The following is a 22,016-nucleotide window of genomic DNA, read 5'->3' on the forward strand; positions in this document are numbered from 1 at the left end:
CCTCCTCCCTATCTCTCTCTCTCTCTCTCTCTCTCTCTCTCTCTCTCTCTCTCTCTCTCTCTCTCTCTCAGGGCCACTCCGTCGCCGCCGCGCCGCCCGCGCACGCGCAGACCGCGCCCCGCCGCCCGCCCGACACTGCGCACGCGCAGCCGCCCTTCCCCCGCTCTCGGCTCAGGCGGCGCGCGCGCCGGGGCACCGCGCTTGCGCGCATTTTTGGCTCCGCCTCCCCGCGCCCGGCTCGCCCCGCGATTCCCTCGCGCGTGCGCATCAAGCGCGTGGCGACCGGCACGTTCCGGGGTGGGGTGAGAGAGAGCGCGGCGTGGTGACGTCACGACGCGGGGCGGTGCGGATGGCGCGCCGGCAGAGGGCGCGCTGCGTTTGGCGCGCCGGGGCGGTGCTTCCGGCTGCGGGCGCCGTCGCCCCTTAAAGCTACAGCGCACCCCGAAAGCGGGGAGGGAGGGGGGGCGCCCCGAGTGTCCGGTGGATGCAGGGGGTCACCTCTGCCGCAAATCCCGGGAACCCCGGTGTCAATCACCCGCACCCCTCACTCATCAACGTGCCACGTTTTCTTCTAAAACACCATTTTTTTTTAATTAATGAAACAACCAAAAGATGGGCGAAGGGGCAGCGGCTCCTCTCCAAAACGGGGTACGCGCGGTTGGGGAACGGGACCCTATGTTACATCGGCCGGGGACAGAACTCCCAGCCCCGGGCGTGACCTGGTCCGGGGGGGGGGAGGGGACACAGCCATGCTCAGTGCCCCACCTGCCCACCCCGTCAGCGTGGGGCTGGGCGTCCGGATCCGCGTAGCCCTCGTGGGATGCCGGGACGTGCAGGGCCGGGGCGCACCTCGGGGAGGGGGAAGCGAGCAGATGCTGGGGGGGGGGGGCAGCGGGGGAACGCGGCATGCTTGGGGTATCGGGGGTGGCTCTGGGAGACGTCGGGGTGCTAGGAGTGGGTGAAGGGTGAGGGCACCCCGAAGTTTCCTTAGCCCCCCCCCTCGCCCCCAGGGCACTCCATTGCCCCCCATCCCGCGTCCTGGCCCCTATACCCGTCACCGTCAGGCTGCAGCCCCGGGGGCTCCTCGCTGTGCCTGCCCTATCAGAGCTCACTCCTCCATCGCTGGGGCCCGGGGGGATGGAACTGCTGCTCCAGGGAAGGGGGTCAGGATGTGGCCCAGGGAGTCCTGCTGGTTCAGCGTCCCGTGCCCACCCAGAGCAGGGATCAGGGGACAGTGGGGGGAGACCCCACGGGGGTCCGGGCAGGTTGGGGTGTGTGTGGGGTGGCTCCCGCTTGATCTCCTTGCGAGAGGTGAGCCCGGCGCCATGGCGAGGGCCGGCAAGCGTGGGCATCCTGGGAGGGGTCTGCTGCACCCTCGCCTAGATGGACACCTCATATTCCCTCGTTTCCTGCAAAGAAAACAGACTGCGAGGGGTTGGACACTCACTGGTGCTGTGCTTTGCCTCCCCCCCACCATCCTTGGGGACCCGGGGGGCACAACCCATGGACAGCCACACAGGGTTCAACATCCCATCCCATACATGGCTCCCAGATGGATGACCCATCCCATGTGTGGTCATCAGATGGAGGTCCCATCCATGTGTGTGCAGCCTCTGGGAATCACATTCCTTCTCTACATGGTCCATGTGATGTATGTCCTATCCCCTGGATGGCCTCAGGGATGCACATCCCATACGTGCTCCCTGAGATGTATGTCCTGTCTCATATATGCATAGGCTCTTGGATGCATGTTCCACCCACTGTACAGCCCGTGGCACACATAGCCCATTGGATGCATGATGCTTGGTGTGCATATCCCATCCCACATATGGTCCCCATGGTACACATCCCATCCTTTCCATGGTCCTGGGGTGCACATCACATTCTACTCCCGGTCCCCAGGGCGCACACCCCTGCTGGTAGGGGGTGGGGGCCAGTGCTTACTCCTGTCTCATAGGTGGGATTGTCAAAAGCTGACTCCACGGTGATGTGATCATAGGGGTGGGATCCGGAAAGGGGCAGCTGTAGGGCTGGCTTCCCCTGCAGCCTGTAGGAGGAGATGGAGATGGAGTTGGGCAAGTGGCAGTGGTGCTGGGGATCCAAGGCGAGAGGCAGGCACTCACTTGGAGAAGTAGAGGTAAACGCCTCCGATGAGCAGGGCCACCACCAGCACGGGCAGGAAGATGGCGATGGCCACATTGGTGCCCTCCAGTGCTGTCCCCGAGGGCACAGCTTTGGCCACGGCTGCGCGGGAGATTGGGGGCTCAACGAGGGCACCCAGTGCTGGCTTCACCTCGGGTGCCCGTTGCACCCCAGCACCCAAGGGTGCCCCGAAGCCCCCTTACCATCCAGATTGCGATTGCTGTAAAACTCATCGTAGGAAGCTAAGATGGGGAGAAACAACCCAACATCAGTGGGAAGCAAGGGGGGAAAATGGAATCATACAGCAGCAGAGGGTTTTGCTCACCCGCCTTGCAGATGGGAGGTGAGCCGCTCCAGCGCGAGGGATGCCCGGGAAGGCAGCGCAGATTGCCCTCACCCAGCAGCGCCCTCCCAGCCGTGCAGGAGAAGCGCAGCGTGCTGCCTGCCGGGTACAGCCGCCGCTCGGGGCTCTGCCGCCCGCCCGCGGGCACACCGGGGTTGTGGCACGGCTCGTATGCCTCCGCTGTGGGCAATGGCGTTGTGTCAGCACCCACTGCGTGCCGCCAGCCATGGAGGCGTGCGCTCGGGATGCCCGACTCACGGATGCATTTGGGCAGGCGGTCGCTCCACTTGGGTCCCCCCGACGCGCGGTCGTGGCACGTGAGGAGCCCGGCGCCTGCCAGCACGTAGCCCTTATCGCAGACGAAGCGCACGGTGGACCCCACCGGGAATTTGGGGCTGGAGACCACCCTGCGGCTGTGCTCGGCGTCCCCGGGATCCCGGCAGGTGGTGACTGTGGGTTGTAGGGACAGGCGGTGACAGTGAGGGTGGGATGGGGTGGCGGGAGGGAACGTGGGATGTGTCACCCTGCTCACCCCGCTCGCAGGATGGCAGGTCGCCGCTCCACGTCAGGTCCCAATGGCACATGAGCAGGTCGGCACCAGCCAGCTCAAAGCCGGGGTAGCAGTGGAAGGTGACGACGGTGCCGTGCAGCAGCTCGGGCTGTGAGGCGGTCTTCCAGCCGTTGGCGATGTCAGGCAGCTCAGGGCACGTGTCATTGCGGGGCACCTCTGTGGGGACAGCAGGGAGTGAGCGAGCCATGGGAATGACAGCACCCGTCCCCACTGTGGGGCTCACCGGAGAAGTGGATGACAAAGCCCTGCCGATAGGCAAAGACGCCGGAGCCGGGGTCAGATTGGAACTGGATGGTGACGTCGGCGCTGGAGGCAAAGAGCTTGAAGCGGCCGCGGGCACCCGTGTACTGACCCAGGATGCGTGCTGTCAGGTCGTCCCCATCATAGAAGGTGAGGATGTCCCCTGCGCCCAGCCGCAGCCTGCAGCACGTGGAGAACAAGGGTGGGGAATAAAAGGGTGTCCCCCCTCCCAGTGGCCCATGTCCCACAGACCCTTGCACTCACACACGGATGTCCAGCATGACACGCTTGTCCTCCTCCACGTGCAGCCCCCAGATGCAGTCTTGGCCTTTGCCATACGCCTCTGGCCAGTTGGGTGACAGCACCACGCCGGCCGTGTCCATCAGCTCCCCACTGCACACCGCTGCAGGCGCACACCATAGCACCCACCATGGCGAGCCACCACCATGGCACCCACCATAGCATCCTGGATCCAGCATCCCCCACAACCCCTCACTTGGCACCCCAGATCTAGCACCCACCATTGCCTCTGAATCCCACAGTGATCCTACCCACCAGCACACAAAATGCCATACTGGCTCCACCATCCATGGTGGCCCAACCTCACTTCCAGTCCCTCAGCTCCACCACCCACATCCCCCCACCTCCGGTGCCCACCGCGGCATGCCGGCTCCGTCTCGTTCCACTGTGGGTCACTGGGGTCAACGCACTCGATGATGGTGGAGCCTTGCTCCAGCGTGTAGCCAGGGTGACAGCTGAACTCCACCGTGGTGCCCACAGGGTACCGCGGGTCGCTGGTTGTGAAGTTCCCATACTTGACGAAGGGCTCGTAGCAGTGCCCCTGCTCGAAGGCTGTGGGCACAAGTGCTGAGGTCTGTGGGGGCCAGGGGTATGTGGCAATGCTCGGGTGTCCCCCAGTGCCCACACCCCGTACCCTCATAGCGCAGTGCCATGCCTGCAGCGGCCCCGCTGCTGTCGGTGGTGAGCTCCACAAAGAAGTGGCGTCCAGTGCTGAGCAGCCCTTCGATGGGCAGATACTCCACCTCATAGGAGTCGTATACCGGAGGTGCCTCCACGTTGTTCCCATTGCGGATGATGAGCCTGCCCAGGTGCAGCAGGCTCAGGGTTCTGCCATGGCCAACGGCAACCAACCGTGTGCATGGCCAATGACACCCATTCCAAGGCACAGCTATAGTGTCCATCCTCATTTATGGCAAGTGACACTTTTGGACGTGGCCAACTGTGCCCACCATTGGGCCTGGTCAGTGGCATCCATCCTTCAGCACTGCCAACCACACAATGGTCCCAGCCACGACCAACAGCACCCATCCTTGGGCATGGCCAATGGTCCCCCTCCCCAGGAATGGATAACAGCAGCCATCTTTGGGTATGGCCAATGGTCTCCCTCCCCAGGCAAAGACGAGAGTACCCATTCTTGAGTGTGGCCAACAGCACCCACTCTTGAACACAGCTAACACATTCCATCCCCATACATGGTGCAGAGCTGTCCCAGGGTGCCCCCGCTCTCCTATTCCCGTGCTATGTGGACCCAAACCTGTCATCATCCTCTGCCAGTGAGACCTTCTCGAAGTGGAGGTGCAGGCGGTGACCGGCGGGAGCCTCCAGCAGCCAGTGACAGGTCAGGTTGTTGCTGTAGTTCCCAGGGAAGCCCGGGGAGACGACACGTCCCACTGTGGCATTACGGATGGCCCCACCGCACGCCGCTGCGGGACGGGGATCGTCAGCGGGTGCCCAGGTGACACCGGCCACGTCCCCATGCAGAGCTCACCCATGCACTGAGGCTCGCGGGCGCTCCAGAAGGGCCGGGTGGCATTGCGGCAGGTGAGCAGGTGGGCACCCTGCAGCTGGTAGCCCGTGGTGCAGCGGAACCGGGCGTCCCCACCGGGGTGCAGGCTGCTGACTGAGACGTCACCGAAGGCGGGCCGTGCCGGGAAGGGGCAGCTCAACAGGTAGGCTGGGGATGAGTGGCAATGTCATGGTGCCAGACAGACCCATCTGTAATACCTCGTTGAGGGGGTCCCACACCAAACACCCTAAATCCCAGCCCCTGCGTATGGTTGATGTTGGGGATGCTTGGTGAGACAAGCATTGCTCACGCTGATCCACACTGCTGGTTGATGCCCACTTACCTTGGCATCTCTGTGCTGCAAACTGGTGTCATGCAGGAAGGGGAATAAGGGCACACCATGGGGGCAGAGGGACCCCAAAGGGATGGGACCATCCCAGCTGGTGGCAGCAGTGCCCCGTACCTTGGTACTGGAAGCGGTAGGAGCCGGGGCTGGTGGGTCGGGGGCTCTGGAAACGCAGGGTGAGCATGTTGGCGGGGCTGCGGATGACCTGGCCCCGCAGCAGGAAGGACTCGTTGGCCAACACCGTCGGCTCCAGGCCCCCTGCGCTCTCCACCGTCAGCGTCTCCCCATCTGCCAGGCTGATGTTCTGCACCTTTGGGGACGGTGAGGTGTCACCACGCTGCAGGATTTCCCGCAGTCGATAGCGCGCTGGAGCTTGTCGGCGCAGGGCAGCGCCTTTCAAACACGCTTAGCATGGCCATAAATCTCCCCGTGGCATGGAGAGCAGCACAGCCCTACGGCAGGGCTGGGCCCATGGCAGCCCGGCGCGTGCTCCAGCGCTCTGGAGCAATTTGCTGTTAATGATGTTAATTAAGCAGTGCTGTGCGGTGATGAACGGCGGCACCAGTGAGTGCTGCTCTGCGAGCTGGGGCTGAGCATGAAGCAAGCAGCAGCCTTGTGCCGATGCATTCTGCTCGCTGTCAGCTACTGGTGATACCAGATTGGATGAATGCTGTTGTTAATTAAATCCTATATTGCTGCTTCATCAGCAGGTGCCAATCACAGCAGCCGGGGGCCAATGAGCGTTGCACCCAACTCATGCATCCACACCTCTTCTCCATAATCCAAAGGTGAGAGATGCCCTGAGCTAGCTCACATTGGCTCATGGCACAAAGGTGGGGACGAGGAGAAGGACAGGACCCAAAGCCACGCACGTGGGACTCATGCCCACCCCCCAACATCTCACCTTGATCTCCACACCATAGCCAGGGTAGACGGAGATGGTGTAGGTGCAGTCCATGCTGCTGTCATACGGGGCACTGGCTGGCTCTGGGGACACCAGCCATCCCTCGGGACCCGCCAGCGTCCGGTTGCATGGTGCTGGTGACAAGGAGACCCCTGTGTTAGCCCCACATATCCCTGAACCCCCATCTCCCTCCCCATGCTCACCTGGTCCCTGCAGCGTGGTGACGGTGGTGGTGGTGATGGTGGAGGTAGTGGTGGTCCCCTCCTCATCCCCGGAGACCCCAGTGACCCCCAAGGTGGGTGCCTGGCTGGGGGCTGGGGGGCTTGATCCTGACCCCCCAGTAGGGAGCTGTGAGGGGTCAGTGCCCGGTGCGACCCCCCAGGGTTCCCCCCACGGCCCCGAGCGCCCGGCTGGTGTGGTCAGTGGGGCGGTGGGGAAGGCAACCCTGGGCAAAGCGGGCGCACGTGGTGGGATCTGGGGGGCTGGGGGTCCAGGGTCCGGCCTCAAGGCATCGTCAGGCAGCACGGGGCCGGGCAGGCCGGGTGGGAAGGGTGCCTGGGCCAGGTAGTCCTTCTTCAGGAAGGCCTCGTGCAGCAGGTCCTCCAGCAGCGGGTGGTGGTTGAGCAGCTTCAGAGTGGGTGCTGTGCTGACGAAGTGCGCCTCGGCCTCGCGCTCAGCTGGTGTGGGAAGGGCTGTGGGGTCTCCTTCAGCCTCAGCGCTCTCACCGGTCTTCCTCTCCAGCCCATTGAAGCCTGGGAAGGGAGAGAGTTGGGTGTGATGAGGAGCAGTGCTGCACCCTCATGCACCATTGCTGCACCATAGAGCGATGCTTCATTGTCATCCAATGCTGCATCACAGACTGATGTTCCATCATGAACCATTTCATCACGGACCAGTGCTGGACCCCGGATTGATGCTGCACTGGGCACTGGCACTGGACTGGGGATCCTGGTGTTGTGTCACAGATCTCTGCTATACCATGGGCTGTGCTTCATCGTGGATTGATGCAAAACCACAAACCCATGCAACACCACAGACTCATGCTTCGTCATGTAGCAATTCTTCATGGCCCAAAGCTGCACCGTGCACTGATGCAACACCAAGGACCCGTGCTGCACCATTGGCTGATGCTTCATCATGGAGCAATTCTTCATCACAGATCGAAGCTGCTCCGGGCACGGGCGCTGCACTGGGGCCCAGCATTTCACCATGGGGCCATGTGCTGCCCTGAGCATTATCACATCCCTGTGGATTGATGCTGCACACAGGGCTGGTGCTGCACCACCCAGGGCAGTGGTGTCACTGGGTCCCACTGGCCATGGTGCCAGGAGAGGAGCCGTGCCGTGCTGTGCCACGGAGAGGAGAGCTGCAGTGGAGAGCTGTCAATAAAGCTGATTGCTTTATCGAGGACACGTTCTTGGGTAAACAGGGACAAAGCATGGACGGCAAACAGGCGCATCGACCGCACGCAGCGGGGCTCCGACGCACCTCGGCGCAGCACACCCCTCACCAGAGAGGCCCGGGCAATTAAGCATGGCTAATTAACTCACATCTGCACCAGTGCTCACATTAAGGTGTACCCACTCCTCCCGTGACACGCAGCATCCTGACACCTTGCCCAACGTCTCGCCATGCGGTGCCGCGCACCGGCACTGATGACACGATACTGCCAATTACCGGGTAATTACACTGAGCCGTAGCAGGGCAGGGCCCCGCAAAGATTAATTACTCTGTGACTGCCACTTTTAAGGGACTATTAAGAGACATTATCCCTGGAGAGTGGCGTGTGAGGAGCCACCAGGTGCAGCCATCACCCCGTCCCCCGTGCCACCACTGCCACCCCGCTGCACACACACCGGCTCCAAAAGAGTAACCTGCCCCCCGGCACCACCAGAATTATTTTCTAATAGGATCCATTTATTAGAACATAAAAGTTAATGAGTTTATACTGAAGGGCGCCAAAATCTCTTTCAGGCTTTAATGGCAGATTAGAGCTCCAGGCCTCGTCCTGTGCTGCGTGAGAGCCACTGCAGACACCCCACGCAGTGAGTGGGGACACTGGGGTCCATCACACCTCCATGGTACCATGGGAAGCTCCGGGTACCATGAGATGCTCTGGGTACTCTGAGAATCTCAGGGTGTTGCTGACCCCTGGAGCACTCAGGGTTCTTGGGCCAAGCCAGCTTGTGCCCAGATGTTACCACCCATGCCCCTCAAGATTACAGCCTCCACCTCCGCGGATGTCTCTAAGCTGCTTATCTCCGCTATGGCTGTATCCCTCCCGGGTCCCTGTGCTGGCCAAGGGACTGGTGACAGGGCACCATGCTACCCAGGGGGCTGGCACTCAGGGAAGGGGGAAATGGGGCTGCTACACCCATGCTGTGCCTGCCAGGGTCTGTTGACATGCGGGGCACGTGGCCACGGCCGGGCCGGGGTCCTAATCCGTCACATCAGCTTTGCCGAGCAGGAGTCTATTAACGGCGGCCACGAGCCGGAGAGATGCTGGAGACTAATCCGTCTGCGGCCCCCCCAGCAGAAATCAATCGCGGCTGGTGTCGCAAATAAATAAATAAGCAGCCACGCAGCCGCCTGGGGAGCGCAGATCGATGCGGGCGGCGAATAAAGCAATAACACAGCACCCAGCAAAGCAGCTGCGACGGGGCGAGCCGCCTGGCTGCCCCAGGTGTTGCCTTGTTCTGTGCCTCAGTTTCCCCGTTCTGAAGATGGTGGAGTTGTTGTGGGCAGCCAGCACCAAGGGCAAGGGCCACGGAAGGCTTGTTTTCCAATTTAAAATCCAATCTGGCTTTCCCCCTGCGGCTGGGGCTGGCTGCTGCAATGAATGAGCTGTCAGGCAGCCGGCGCCATTCTCAGCGCCCTCTGGTCCCCGGCCACAATCCCATGGTCCCCTGTCATCATCCCACAGTCTCCAGCCATCCTGATGGGCACAATCATTGCCACCAGGCTGGGCACAGAGACGTGTTGAGCTGCTGGCAGCTCCCACCTCCATCACCTGGCTCAGTGTCCCCGGGGGATGTGGACATGGTCTGGGGACAGGGACACTCTTGGTGAGATGATGCATGGGGGCACAGACAGGCAGGGAACAGGGCTGGCACAAGGATGAGTGCAGGCAGAACGCAGGTGGGTAGCAAAGGAGCGTGTGCAGCAGGTGGGTGGGCACAGGCATCACCACCCTGTTGACCCATCACTGTTGTCCCATCTCTGGGGAGGTGACAGACAGGGATAGGAAGGGACCCACAATGTGCTGCTCCAGGGTTGCCATCGCTGGGTGCATCCAGCAGCCCCAGCAGCTCATGGCGTTAATATTCATGGCGGTACTCGCAGGGAAGCGTTTGACCTTGTATGTTTTGCCATTCTCCTTGAATGGAACAGTCATTTACCCGCTGACACATGTCACATGTCGCCACAGTCGGTTCCCCGGAGCACCGCGGCCGGCTGACATCCCAACGCACCACCGGCACGCGCCGGGATGCGCCGAGCGAGGAGCCTGGGGGCACTGGGGCATGGCACAGCCCCCTCCTCCCTTAGTGACCCCAAACCGGGGCCACCGATGGGTGGAGGCCGTGGGGAGCCGTGCACCTCACATCTTGGTGCCCCCGTGCTGCTCGCACTCCCCACGCCCCTGCCCTGCGTAATCCCTCTTCCCCGCTCTCCCTGCGGAGCTAATGCATTTGTACAGCAATTTCCATGAGCAGCGGCGATGATAAATTGCATGTCTGCTGCTATTTCGGACCTGATCGCTGTCGCCGTGCGCACTACCGGAGCCAGCCAGCCTTGCAGTGGTGCTGCCCCCCCTCTGTCCCCCACTCCCAGCGCCCCCAAAAGGCCCCGCAGCCACATATGGAGATCTCTGCAGCAGCCCACAGTGCCACCCGGGGGGACATCCCCATCCTATCGGGTGCTCAGGGCTGTAAGAAATAGCACCAGGGTTTTGTACGGGCGATGGTTTGCTCTGAGAGCAGATTCCCCCCCCCCCCCCCGGCTCCCCTTCTGCTGCCAGCAACAAGAATTGCAATCTGGTTGAGCAGAGCGTGAGCGCTGCTGGCTCTGCGTTCAGCTGCTTAGCCAAGAGAGCCTCCCCACAGCCCAACCCCAACCCACAGCCCAACCCCAATCCTACAGACACTGAGCTACTGGGGCACCAAACCCACCCTGAGGTCTCCCATGCAACCCCACCCCTAAAAACACCCTTGCCCCACCCCCCAAAAAACACCCCACCTGACATGCAGAGCCCCATCACCACTATGTTTGTGTAGGGCCTACACTAACAGGATATCCACCTGGAGCTGATGCTATGCCCACCCCCTGGGCACCCCGGTGGAGACAGCCATTGCCCACCCAACCAGCACAGCTCCCACCTGCCACGAGCAGATCTGGCATTTTGAGCACCTCTCTCCATTTTCACAGGGTCACAGCGGCGCTCTCGCGGCTGATTAATATTTGATCCCTTCAGCACAGCTCGTTACTGCATTTAAATTATATCTGTAATAACCCCCACCGGCACGGCGAGCGCGTGGGCTGCCTTCTGCGGGCTGCAGGCTGGACGTGTCCCCAACGCCAGCCAATGGGACCTCGTGGCACGTCCTATTGGGGGCCGTGGCAGCAGGGAGTGGGGCCACCCCATGTCCCTGGGGATGCCCTGGGATGGTGACACAGAACGGTGTCACTGCCCCATCTCCCGCAGCAGCTGGAGGAAGGGAGGCTGCTGCCTGTTACTGGAGAGAATCCATTACCTCCCTGGTTATAGGCAGCTTTCAAAGGCAATCTTTCAATTGTGCGCATTTAAAGAATTGATTGGAAGCTAAATTATCCTCTCCTGCCGGATCCACTGGAGACACAACTGCATCTGCCTCCCGGGGCGTCTGTGTGCAGGGTCCCAGCCCACCCTGCAGCCCCACACCTACCCAGGGAGTCCTACAGCACCATGGGGGGGTCCCTCTGCTCCATACCCAGCCCTGCTGCCCTTGCTGTGCCCTTGGTGACACCTCAGTTCCCACAGCAGAGCCCCAGAACGAATCCATCCCAACGCCACCAGCCTGGGGCATGGCCCGTGGCCATGAGTTTTCTGAGTGAGTGGGGACGGCCCCATGGGGCACCCCTGCCCTGCTTAAGAGCATTATCCAGATAATCCTGGCCTGGCGGCACGGCGGTGACGAACTCCTCTGAGGCACGCAGGGGATGGGCACGTGCTCAGTTAATTACTAAAGCAGATGCTTGCTTGCTTGCTTGTTTCCCTGGCCCACTCCTTGAATGCATGGCCCCAGCTGCAGACCTGGTGCCCCCCAAGTGCATTGTCCCAGTGGGCACAGCGCATCCTGCTGAGTGTGGATGGGGCAGTGGAGCTCATGGGGGCACTACCAGGTGCTGTGCCCCGTCATGCCATCTCCCTTTGCTCCTAGGACCTCAGACTGCAAGGAGCCATGCCCTGGAATTGCATTCCCTCACTGCAGTGGCACCATGGAGCTGCTCCAGTAGGCACCAGGGGGTCAGGAAGGGGGGAGCAGAGCTGCACCAGAAGCCAGGGCACCCCACAGGTCACAGCAAGGTAAGGGCTGGTGACAGCACTGCCATTGCTCTGGAGTATCTCCAGTCCCCTGGCCTGGATGAGGAACCTGAGAGCCCCATCCCCACATCACAGTGCCCTGTCCCCAACACAACACAACCCCATCATCAAGTCAAGGCCACACTGAATGAGGAGGTGCTGCACTGAGGTTGGTGCCGGGGTGGGGTTGCACCTAGTGGGGATTTGGGATGGGGGCTGAGCCCCCTGCATAGATCCTGGCCCTGGTACCATGCATGGGGTATGGGGTGGGCACAACCCAGCGCCAGGAAGAGCTCAGCACCTCTCAGGGCATCCCTACCTCTAACACTCTAGGAAATACACATGCAGAGTTTAATTAACTTTATTGATATTCAGAAATTAGGGGACTGACTAGAGGTAATTGCTCATTAGAAATCATTAAACTGACACGGCAAGCAGCAGCCTCCCTCCGGGGAATCCTGCCCTGCCCAAAGCCCTACTCCCAGGACAGATCTATCCCAAAGGGGACCCAAGGATCTGGGGACATTGGCCCCCACCAGACCTACTACCCCACAGCGGGGTGTGCCGCAGCACTGCCCCACTTTTTGCCACGTGAGGGGGATATATGAGAGATGCTTTAAGGAAGACGGTGTTGCCATCAGCTCTGGAGGAAGAGTGAGCCGGGAATAGCAGTGGGCACAGGGCCACGACGTCCTTCCCATCTCAGCTCGACAGCCAGATGGGGAGTTTATGTAACTCCCCGCACGGCTGCTCCCTGCAGCTCGGCTCAGCCTGCATCCCATCACCCCGCTTCCCAGGGACAGACCCCTGCATGCTCTCCACCCATCACACCATATGACCATGGCAAACTGAAGCCCTCTAAGCCAGGTCACCGCTGCTGCTTTTTGGGGACAAGGCATCGAGGCTTCCCATAACACACACCCCGTTGAGTCAAGAGGATGCGGGTGTTGGCTGCCCTCCTTGGGAAGAGCCAACGCTCGCCCTTCCCTACATCACTCCAAAATCAGAGGCTTCAGCAGAAGCAGCGCAAAGCCCTACACACAAACACCCCCAACCCCACCGCAAGGTCTACATGGAGAGAGTGGATTCCAGTGGGGTGCAGCCTAACGGAGTTTGGGGGTTCAGGCGTCGAGCTGTGCGCCCGGTAGGGCCCCCCCATCCCGGTAACACTGCGGGGGAAGCTCTCAGCAGAGCTCACCGGGGGCGGCGTTGCGCCAACGGGGCTGCAAAGCTCTGCGCGCCCCCGCGCCACCGGGGAACGGGCGTGGAAGGGAGGGGGGGGAATTACTGCTTCCCGGTGCGGGGGGGCAGAAAAGGGATTTTGAGGGGGGGAGGGGGGGGACAACAGCGGATGGGTGAGCGCAAGTTGGCAAAGTTTGGCGGAGAAAGGGTCGCGGGGGGAAGGCGAAAGGAGAAGGGGGGGGGGGGGGGTCCACGGGTTGGGGTATAGAGGTGTGGGTGTAGGGGGGGGGGTCTCGCTTACCGTGCGCGGGGGCGCGGAGCAGCGCGGCGAGCAGCGGCAGCAGCAGGGCGGGCGGCGGCGCGGAGCCCATGGCCGGCGGCGTTCAGCACCACGGACAGCTCCGCGCTGCGGGCACGGCCGCGCCGTAACGCTCCGAGTGCGGCGCCCGCCAATCCCGGGGCCGCGCGGCGGCGGGGGGGGGAGAGAGAAAGGGGGGCTCCTCCCTGCCCACCCCCACCCCCTCCTCCTCTCCCACCCCTCCTCCCCGCCCGCCGTAATGCTCCGAGTGCTGCGCGCGCGAATCCTGCCGGCTGGCGAACGGGGGGCTCCTCCCTGCACTTCTCCCCCCCCCCCCCAGCCCTGCCCAGCGCCGTAATGCTGCGAGTGCGGCGCGTGAAAATCTTGAGAGGTGATGGATTGGGGAGGGGGCACAACACATACAGCCCTCTCCAAAATCCCATTGACCCCCGTGGGTGGAAGCCTCAAAGGTACCCCCCAGCTGCCCTTCACCATCCCTAAGTAGCTCCAATTAGGGCTGGGCTCGTCATACCAAGTAAAGGAACCTGACTCAGGGCACAGCCCCCACCCCATCCATTCCTTATGAGCAGCAGTCACTCCTGCACCCCACACCCCTCCCCAGAATGTCAACAACCCCCGTGTCTGTGGATCTCCAGGGTAGAAGCCTCAGCGAGGCCCCTTCCCCCTGCTGCCCATCCCTAAATAGCCCCAATTAGGGCTGGGCTCATCATGCCCAAGCAGAGGAACCTGGCTCAGGAGCAGCTCACTCATTCCCCCACCCCATTCATTCATTCCCCATGGGCAGCAATCTCATCCTGCACCCCATCCCCACTGTGGCCCAGAGGGACTCATCCCTGCTGCAGGCAGATGGCGTTGGCACCAACAAGGAGCAGCCGGGCAGCTCTTGCATGCGTTCAAAAATAATAAAGCTCAGCCTCATTGTCTCATCGCCCCCTCCTTCTGCATGGCAGCCCAGATGGCCGCGCCTCTCCGTGCTGACAGCGTGCTGAGATGGGCAGGGGGCAAACACAACCCTTGGGCCATCATGGGGAGCTGATTCTGTGCACTGCATCCAGGAGAAAAACGCCCCTTCCATAGGGATCGGCAGCCCAGGGGTAGCACAGGGGGGGGATGGGGAGAGGGGGTGTCCCTCTGTGGCTCCTCTTGTCCCGCTGCAATGCGGGTGGGAGCGATGAGCTTCCAGAGCTAAACCCAAAACTTTGATCCGCCGGTAGCTGCATAAATGTTTAATGCACCGCAGCCCCGCTCGGGCTCAGGAGATGTGCGTTTTGAGGCCAAACTGATGTTTCTAATATTATGATATTCAAATAATTTTAATCTCCCCGGCGCTTCCCCAGGCACGCACCTGGACTGCTAACGAGGGGCCGCCTTCAGGGCTGTTGGTTTTGAGGCAAAGCAAAATGGTGTGTAGGGCCATGGAAGGCAAAAGAGGGCAAGTGCAGGTGGAAGGATCCCAACACCCTACTGCTCCGTGGGCATTTCCACAGTGCTCCTACTGGGGCACAAAGCGAGGTGAGCATGGATGACCCAGCAGGAAGAACTCAGCCTTTGGGAAACGCCAACATACAGCAAAGCATGCAATGGGTGCAGCTGCTTTGGAGTGCAGGCATCCCCCAAAGCCTTTTGGGGTCATCCGTGCCATGACAGCAATAGTCAGAGCCTGGCCCCACGCTGCCCTGGGGGTGACCATCAGCACTGCAGGAGATGGCTGTGCCATGTGTCCCCAGAGGTGTCCTTAGATGTCCCCATGCCGCCCTGGAACTGCGTCGGGGCTTTCCCAAAGCGCCATCCCATTAACGCGCCGTTCGTGGGAGAAGAGCTCAATTTTTCCCATTTAACATTTCATGGATAATTAATTATTCTTCATCTTCCCGGCGCAGAGCAGAAGCAGGTACTGCTGTTCAAAGGCTGGGCGCCGGCGGAAAAGCCAGCCGAAACCCCAGGAAATCAGAGCATTTATTCCTGGCATCAAAGCGAGGGCGGCGCACCGCGGTAATGGGGCCGTGCTGCGGTAATGGGGCCGTGCAGCCCCAGGCACCCACATCACAGTGAGCACCGGGCAAGGGCTCCCACCTCACGTCTCTATAAAGAATGGTGTTCAGCATTTCCTAATCACGACGATTAGTGGGTAAATAATGCCTTATACATCCTTCTATTCTAAATTAATTCCCCTCATTAGCAGGCGTGCCGCGCAGGGTGCCCATAGAAACCCAACCGCAGCACCCGTCCCCAAATCCCACCCTAAATCCACATGCTTGCCTGATCTCCCATCCCATGGGGTGGTGTGGGCACCCGGCCCTAAATCACCGATATCTCCCAACAGGGAGAAAAAAAGGGAGATGGCAGCCAAATAGTTTATGGGCCATAAATTACATCAGAGGGAAAAAAACAGTGTTTCCCTGTGTTCCGGAGGACTCTGCCCTGTCCCTCCCCCTTGGCTCTGCTCCCAGCTGCAGGAGGACAGGATGGGGACAGACATGGCTGCTCCAGGACAGCCCCGCTGCACTTCCTACGATGCCATTGTCATCGGGGCCGGCATCCAGGGCTCCTTTGCTGCGTACCACCTGGCCCAGCGTCGTAGGGACACACTGCTGCTGGAGCAGGTACTGATGTCCCCAACCTTGCCACGTCCCTGGCCCCAGTGCTGAGTCCCCAGCCCCGATGCAGCAGGACATGGACCTGGCTGCCCTCTGCCCAGGCACGTGACATTCCATGGTGTTCCAGTGCCTGGACGCTGTGTCCTTTAGTGCCAGGACCCTTGTGTCCCCAATGCCAGGGTTCAGGTGTACCCAGTACCAACACCCCAGTGTCCCCAGTACCAGGACCCCCATGTCCCCATTACCATGATCCTGTTGTTGTCAATGCCAGCATCCCAGTGTCACCAGTGCCAGGATCCAGGTGCCCCAGTACCAACACTCCACGTTCCCCAGAGCCAAAACCCTGGTGTCCCCAGTGCCAACAGTCCAATATCCCCATTGCCCAGGTGTCCCCACTTTCAACACCTTACTGTCCCCAATACCAGCACCCCACTGTCCCCAGTTCCAGGACCCCCACATCCCCAAATCCAGCATCTTCCTGTTCCCAGTGCCAGGACCCCAAGCCTTGTGGGGCTGGGTGACACCTGGAGGCTGCAGCCACCCCACATGTTCCCATCCCCCACAGTTCTTCCTGCCCCACTCACGGGGCAGCTCACACGGGCAGAGCCGCATCACACGCAGCGCGTACCCGGAGCAGCATTATGCCCGCATGATGCCCCACAGCTTCCACCTCTGGCAGCAGCTGGAGGACGAGGCAGGCATTCCACTCTACAGGTGATGGGAACGGGGATCCCACACTGGGCACTGTCCCCTCCCTGGGAATGGGGCTGGGGATGTGGGCAGGCAGCTGCAGGCTGCGGGTTATTTATGGGGCTCCGTAAGGCAAGAACCATTAAGGAAATAAGCGTGTAAATGATTCCTGCAGCGGGGTCAGGGCTAACGTGTCATCCATCATCCCCAGCATCATCCAAGCACTGAGCCTCTGCTCCCCCAACCAAGGGGGTGGCGTGAGAGGGGACATGGGAAATGGGATAGGGGGTGTAGGACATGGGACAGGGGATATGGGACAGGGGATAGGGGATGTGGGATTACGATTAGGGGATACGGGATATGGGATAGGGGATATGGGATAGGAGGTAGAGGATAGGGGACAAGGAACATGGGATTAAGGATATGGGTTGAGGGATGGGACATCAGGGGACAGGAGATATGGGACATGGGATATGGGACATGGGTGCCACTGATGTGGCCGCTGGGTGCAGGTGGACAGGGCTGGTGGTGCTGGGCCCACCAGGTGACCCCAAGCTGGAGGGCTGCCGGCACAGCATGGGGCCCGATGCCGTCCTCGATGCGCTGACGCTGGCGCAGCGCTTCCCTGGGCTCCGTCCCGGTCCCGGCGAGGTGGCCCTGTGGGACAGCAGTGGAGGTGTGCTCCTGGCAAACCGAGCGCTGCAGGCGGTGCAGGTGGGTGCCGACACAGGGACAGAGGGATGGGGACATGGATGGTGTTCCATCTCCACCCCTCCATCCCTTCCTCCCCACACAGGACGCGTTTCGCCGGCGCGGGGGCACTGTGCGCGATGGGGAGAAGGTGCTGCGTATCGATCCCGGAGCAGTGATCACTGTCACCACCACTGCTGGGCTGTACCGCGCTTCCCGGCTCATCATCGCTGCCGGCGCATGGACCAACGCCGTGGTGGCACCTCTGGGCCTCCGCCTGCCACTGCAGGTAAGGGCTGGTGGCCACAGGTGGCGGTATGGCCACGGGCAAGGCTGACATGAAGCCCCCAGCCCCTGCGCATCGATGTGTGCTACTGGAGGGAGAAGGAGCCCGGCAGCGGCGGCGCGGTCACCCCCTGCTTCATGGCCACGGGGCTGCCCTACGCTCCCCATGGGATCTATGGGCTGCCCGCCCTCGAGTACCCCGGGCTGGTCAAGGTGAGTGTGGTACAGTGGTGGTGGCACCGCGGTGTCCCTTCTGTTTGCCCCCACTGAGTGCTGTCTCCAGGTGTGCTACCACCACGGCAGCCCCACTGACCCCGAGGAGCGGGACCAGACCCCCCCAGGTTCCCCCCGTCCCCACGTCACCCTCCTGAGCACCTTCATCAGCAGTTACCTGCCTGGGCTGGAGCCGCAGCCGGCTGTGCTGGAGAGCTGCCTCTACACGGTGAGACCGATGTCCCCATTGCCCCCACATTGGGTCCTGGCTGTGCCCCAAGCCCTGCTCCCTCACCCCACGGCTCCCCCAGAACACTCCGGATGGAGACTTCATCCTGGACCAGCACCCCAAGTACAGCAATATCATCATCGGGGCTGGCTTCTCAGGTAGGTCCTGGCCCCCCTGGGGTACCTTGGGCATGGCTGTACCCCCAACCCTCTCTTCCCTGCAGGCCATGGGTTCAAACTGGCCCCAGTGGTTGGGCAGCTGCTGTGCGAGCTGAGCCTGGGTGAGGAACCATCCCACTGCATGGCTCCATTCACAATCAGCCGCTTCCCAGGTGTGCTCCGTGCTGCTCTGTAGGTGCAGTGTCACAGCTGTGCCCACACAGCATCACATTGCCCTGTAGTGCATCCCTGCATCCCAAATACCACCGCCCCCAGCTCCTTGCATCCTAATGTCCTCAAAGCCTGCCAGCCTGGTGTCCTGCATCTCTCCACTGCCATACTCCACCACCTAGCACCTCAGCATCCCTGCAGCTGCACCCCCACATCCCAGCATCACCTGTATTCCACATCCCAGCATCCCCAGTATCCTCATTCCCTGCGGTCCTGCATCCTGGCATCCTTATATCCTGGTCCCCTACATCCCACCATCCCAGCACTCTGCTCCCATCCATCCTCCCATCCCAACACTCCCGCATCCCTTTATCCTGGTTCCCTGCATTCTTGCATCTTCACATCCTGGCATTCTCATCCCCTGTATCCTCCCATCCCAACACCACCCCTATATCCCGATCCTCTGCATCCTCACACCCTGCCACCTCCACACATTGCTTCCCTGCACTCCCACCGCTCCACACTGTGTGCCAGCCCAGCTCTGCCAAGCAGCCGTACCCTGGAAGCACACGAAGGCGTTTTGCCAGCGCCATGGAGCTGGAGCAGCGCGGGGAGACACACTCGCTTAGGAGTCAAGTTAAATGTTTTAATGTTAAATGTGCCATTTTATTATCATTAGATCGCTCCCACTTAATGAAAGCGCATTAGCGCAGCGTAGCTTTAATGGCGGCGAGCGCCGAGCTCGGCCCATTTGTTTAGAGATGTCAGGGAGAGGGGTAGGAACTGCCTGGTTTGAGGGGGCTGGGGGGTGCAAGGGGCCCCCACGGTGCCAGCACCTGGCAGCAAGCAGAGCCCCATTACGGGAATGGGGATGGCATCGGGCTCATCCCTCCGTGCAGTCCATATCCTCGCTGGGGCCCTGCACGCCACAAAAAACCCACCCTCCAAAACCAATCCCACCCCCCAACCCCAAAATGGGGCATGCAGAGCAGGCATCACCAGCCAGAAATGATGTTTCTTTATTTTTGGATGGAAAGGAATGGGGTAGGAAGGGCTGCACAGCTGTAGTGCAAAACAACCGGTGGGGTGGGGGGCAATGGGGGAGGCGACAGCCCATGGGGGACCCCGTCCCCACGTCTCCTTTGCGGCTGTGGGGCAGCTGGCCCCGAAGCCCGGCCAGAGACGTCTTTGGCTCAACTAAATGGGGATGAGGAGCATGGAGGGGGGTGTCCGGGGGGGTATTTTAACTTACAAAATAAGGAGACAGCAGGCACTGAGGAGGAACCGATGGAGCTGCCGAGGACAGATGGGGTGGGAGGGGTGGGCTGCCCCCCCCTGCACGAGGGATGGGGATGGCAGTGTGTTCCTCCCCCCTTCTTCACCGTGCAAAAAAGAAATAGTGGCTGCCCGGGGGGGTCCCGAGGAGCCCAGCATGTTGGGGCCATGGGAAGGGTGGTGGGGGCTACGCGGGGGTCTCGGCGGTGCGGCTCTCCGTCTCGCCATCGCTGGTGGGGCTGTGGGATGAGCGCTCCGTGCTTTCTGTGGCATCCAGCTCCTCGTCCCATCGGTCGTAGGAGAAGGGTTTCCGGCAGCTCGGGGGGCTGTGGGGAGAAAAAGGGGTTAGGTGCTGAACTGCTGTCCTGACGCATCGAGGCTGCGTTGTCTCCTTGGGTTGTTTGTGAGAAATGGGGCCGTGGTCCTCCTGTTGGGTTGAGGGAGCAGCACTGAGTGGTGGCAATCCCAAAAAACATTGGGTTTGGGTTCAACTGGGTGACTGGCCATGGCTGCACGTCCTGGGTGGAGATGTGTCCCAGCCCTGAACCAGTGTCCAGCAATGTGACAGCCCAGCCAGGGGCTGGGATGGTGATCCAACAGCATTCCCAAGCGATTTTTCCTCCTCCTCCAGCCCTTATCCTACAGAAGCCATGGGAAGCAACCAAACCCACTCACCACTTACTGCCAGGATGCCAGTGAGCTGATTGCAGCCCCATTCCCATACAGACGGGGTGCAGGACTGGAGTAACCACTCCAATAACCATCCGACCCCATCTACTCACCCACATCATCCCACATCCGCACCCCACACTGGGTGCTGTTAGTACCACGTGCTCCTCCCAGAGCCGCAGCCCCATCTGCCCACCCCAAACTTCCATCAGAGATCCATGCAGCCACTCCAGGACGGGATTAGCACTTCTTGGAGTCCAACCCCACGGCACAAGGACGGAGCAGCATTCCCACCACCGTGTGGCCACAGCAGGGATGCTCGGAACGGTGCCTGGGCACGGTTAGGGTTAGTGGCACACACGGGGTCATGCTGCAGGCACACACCGCTCCCACCTCCTGCCTCAGTCGCTCTCAGGCCGGTACAGGTACTTCATCATCAGGCTGTCCACCTGCTTCTTGCGCCGCTTCTCCTCCTTCTTGGCCCGGTCGGGACGCACCGGCTCCTCCCCCCCTGCCGCCCGCGGGCCCTTCTTCACACTGGAGGTGCTCCGATAGGAGACGGTGGAACCGGAGGAGGAATCGGAGGAGGAATCTGAGCCCGACTCGGAGGACGACTTTTTCTTCTTCTTTTTGGATTTCTTTTTGGATTTCTTGGATTTCTTCTTGGCGCTCTTCTTCTTGCGCTCCTCCTCTTCCTCCGAGGAGGAGGACGACTCCGACGAAGAGCTGCTGCGGCGCCGGCCGGAGCGCCGGGATGGACGCGACACCTCGAGGGCGGACGCGGAGCGGCGGAGGCTGCCGGGGCGGTCGGCGGCACCCAGCGGGGCCGCACTGCGCACACTGCGCACGCTGCGCACGCTGCGCCCGTCGTCCCCGGAATCGGGGCTGGAGAGACCCCCGGCCCGCGGAGAGCGGTAGCTCAGCACCTCCTGGATGGCAGCCTCCAGGTCGGGGTCGAGGTAGGAGCGGTGCCCCACCGGCCGGGCGTCCCCGGGGGGACCGTCCTCGGAGGCGGCGCTGCGGGGTCGCGGGGGCACGGAGAAGCTGCGGCCCAGCGGGGGCTGCCCGCGGGATGCGTCATCCGCCTCATCCAGGAGGCTGCGGGCGAGCGATAGCCGCGAATCGGGGCGACCGTCGGCGCCGCTGCGCCGGCTCCGCAGGCTGCCGGGGCTGGAGAGGGCGAAGCTCAGCACCGAGCATCCCTCGTCCCCTTCGTCTCCATCCTCCGGTGCGCGCCACGAGGCCGACGAGGCTCTGCTCACCGGCGCGGAGGCGACGGAGCCCTTCTCCCCATCGCCAGCCGACAGCGACCAGCGCTTGCCCAGCCCCTGCCGAGCGCGGCCGCTGGCGTCGGCGAAGGCGCGGGCGATGACGGCCGCCCGGTCCTCGTGCTCTGCGCCCCGTGCCCGGCGGGCAGCGCGCTCCGGGGAGGCCGCCCGTTCGCTCAGAGCGCTGAACAGCGTCTGCTCGTCCCCGCGGCCGCCTATGGAGTCCTTCAGGCTCGGCCGCTTCCTATAGCTCAGGCTGCTCAACACCGACACCGGGCGCTCTTCGCCCTCGGGGACATCCGTGGGAGCCGACCTGGGTGGGGGCACGGCGCACACCGCGGGGGGGAGGAGAGAAAG

General features: G+C 61.9%; 3 protein-coding genes across 20 annotated transcripts in view; 1 reads left to right on the top strand and 2 right to left on the bottom strand.

The window, feature by feature from the left end:
• Window positions 1–594: 594 nt before the first annotated feature.
• Window positions 595–13,571, bottom strand: SEZ6 (seizure related 6 homolog). 3 transcript variants are annotated; one of them, XM_090122235.1, is made up of 17 exons: window positions 13,397–13,570; window positions 6,557–7,105; window positions 6,354–6,487; window positions 5,567–5,759; window positions 5,086–5,271; window positions 4,852–5,020; window positions 4,231–4,397; window positions 3,954–4,148; window positions 3,561–3,699; window positions 3,280–3,476; window positions 3,018–3,212; window positions 2,744–2,935; window positions 2,468–2,665; window positions 2,346–2,384; window positions 2,124–2,244; window positions 1,945–2,047; window positions 595–1,409 (listed from the first exon to the last, which is right to left on the bottom strand). In XM_090122235.1, the coding sequence occupies exons 1-17, from the start codon at window positions 13,464–13,466 to the stop codon at window positions 1,380–1,382; spliced, it is 2,877 nt and encodes a 958-aa protein (XP_089978361.1). In that variant the 5' UTR covers window positions 13,467–13,570; the 3' UTR covers window positions 595–1,379. The 3 variants fall into 3 exon arrangements, with proteins under 3 accessions (XP_089978361.1, XP_089978360.1, XP_089978359.1); XM_090122234.1 differs by having other exon boundaries at window positions 595–1,425; XM_090122233.1 differs by lacking the exon at window positions 595–1,409 and having other exon boundaries at window positions 1,448–2,047; window positions 13,397–13,571.
• Window positions 13,572–15,835: 2,264 nt separating this feature from the next.
• On the top strand, window positions 15,836–19,357 carry PIPOX (pipecolic acid and sarcosine oxidase). Of its 2 annotated transcripts, XM_031591672.2 has the most exons (8): window positions 15,837–16,017; window positions 16,577–16,725; window positions 17,214–17,415; window positions 17,498–17,680; window positions 17,743–17,889; window positions 17,960–18,118; window positions 18,201–18,276; window positions 18,342–19,357. In XM_031591672.2, the coding sequence occupies exons 1-8, from the start codon at window positions 15,880–15,882 to the stop codon at window positions 18,470–18,472; spliced, it is 1,185 nt and encodes a 394-aa protein (XP_031447532.2). In that variant the 5' UTR covers window positions 15,837–15,879; the 3' UTR covers window positions 18,473–19,357. The 2 variants fall into 2 exon arrangements, with proteins under 2 accessions (XP_089978363.1, XP_031447532.2); XM_090122237.1 differs by lacking the exon at window positions 17,743–17,889 and having other exon boundaries at window positions 15,836–16,017.
• Window positions 19,358–19,450: 93 nt separating this feature from the next.
• MYO18A (myosin XVIIIA) overlaps window positions 19,451–22,016 on the bottom strand; it is a 29,472-nt gene continuing 26,906 nt past the window's right edge. For 13 of the 15 annotated variants that reach the window (XM_090122221.1, XM_090122220.1, XM_090122232.1 and 10 more), the window contains 2 exons: window positions 20,785–21,972; window positions 19,911–20,048 (listed from right to left, as the gene is read on the bottom strand). In XM_090122221.1, the coding sequence (XP_089978347.1) occupies window positions 20,793–21,972 (1,180 nt within the window). In that variant the 3' untranslated portion in view covers window positions 19,911–20,048; window positions 20,785–20,792. Of the gene's footprint in view, window positions 20,049–20,784; window positions 21,973–22,016 lie in introns of all 15 variants that reach the window. The other 2 variants (XM_090122230.1, XM_090122229.1) reach the window with 1 other exon arrangement.

Source organism: Phasianus colchicus, chromosome 21 (assembly GCF_987193195.1).
Source record: "Phasianus colchicus chromosome 21, bPhaCol1.hap1.1, whole genome shotgun sequence".
In the NCBI taxonomy this organism is placed as follows: domain Eukaryota; kingdom Metazoa; phylum Chordata; class Aves; order Galliformes; family Phasianidae; genus Phasianus; species Phasianus colchicus.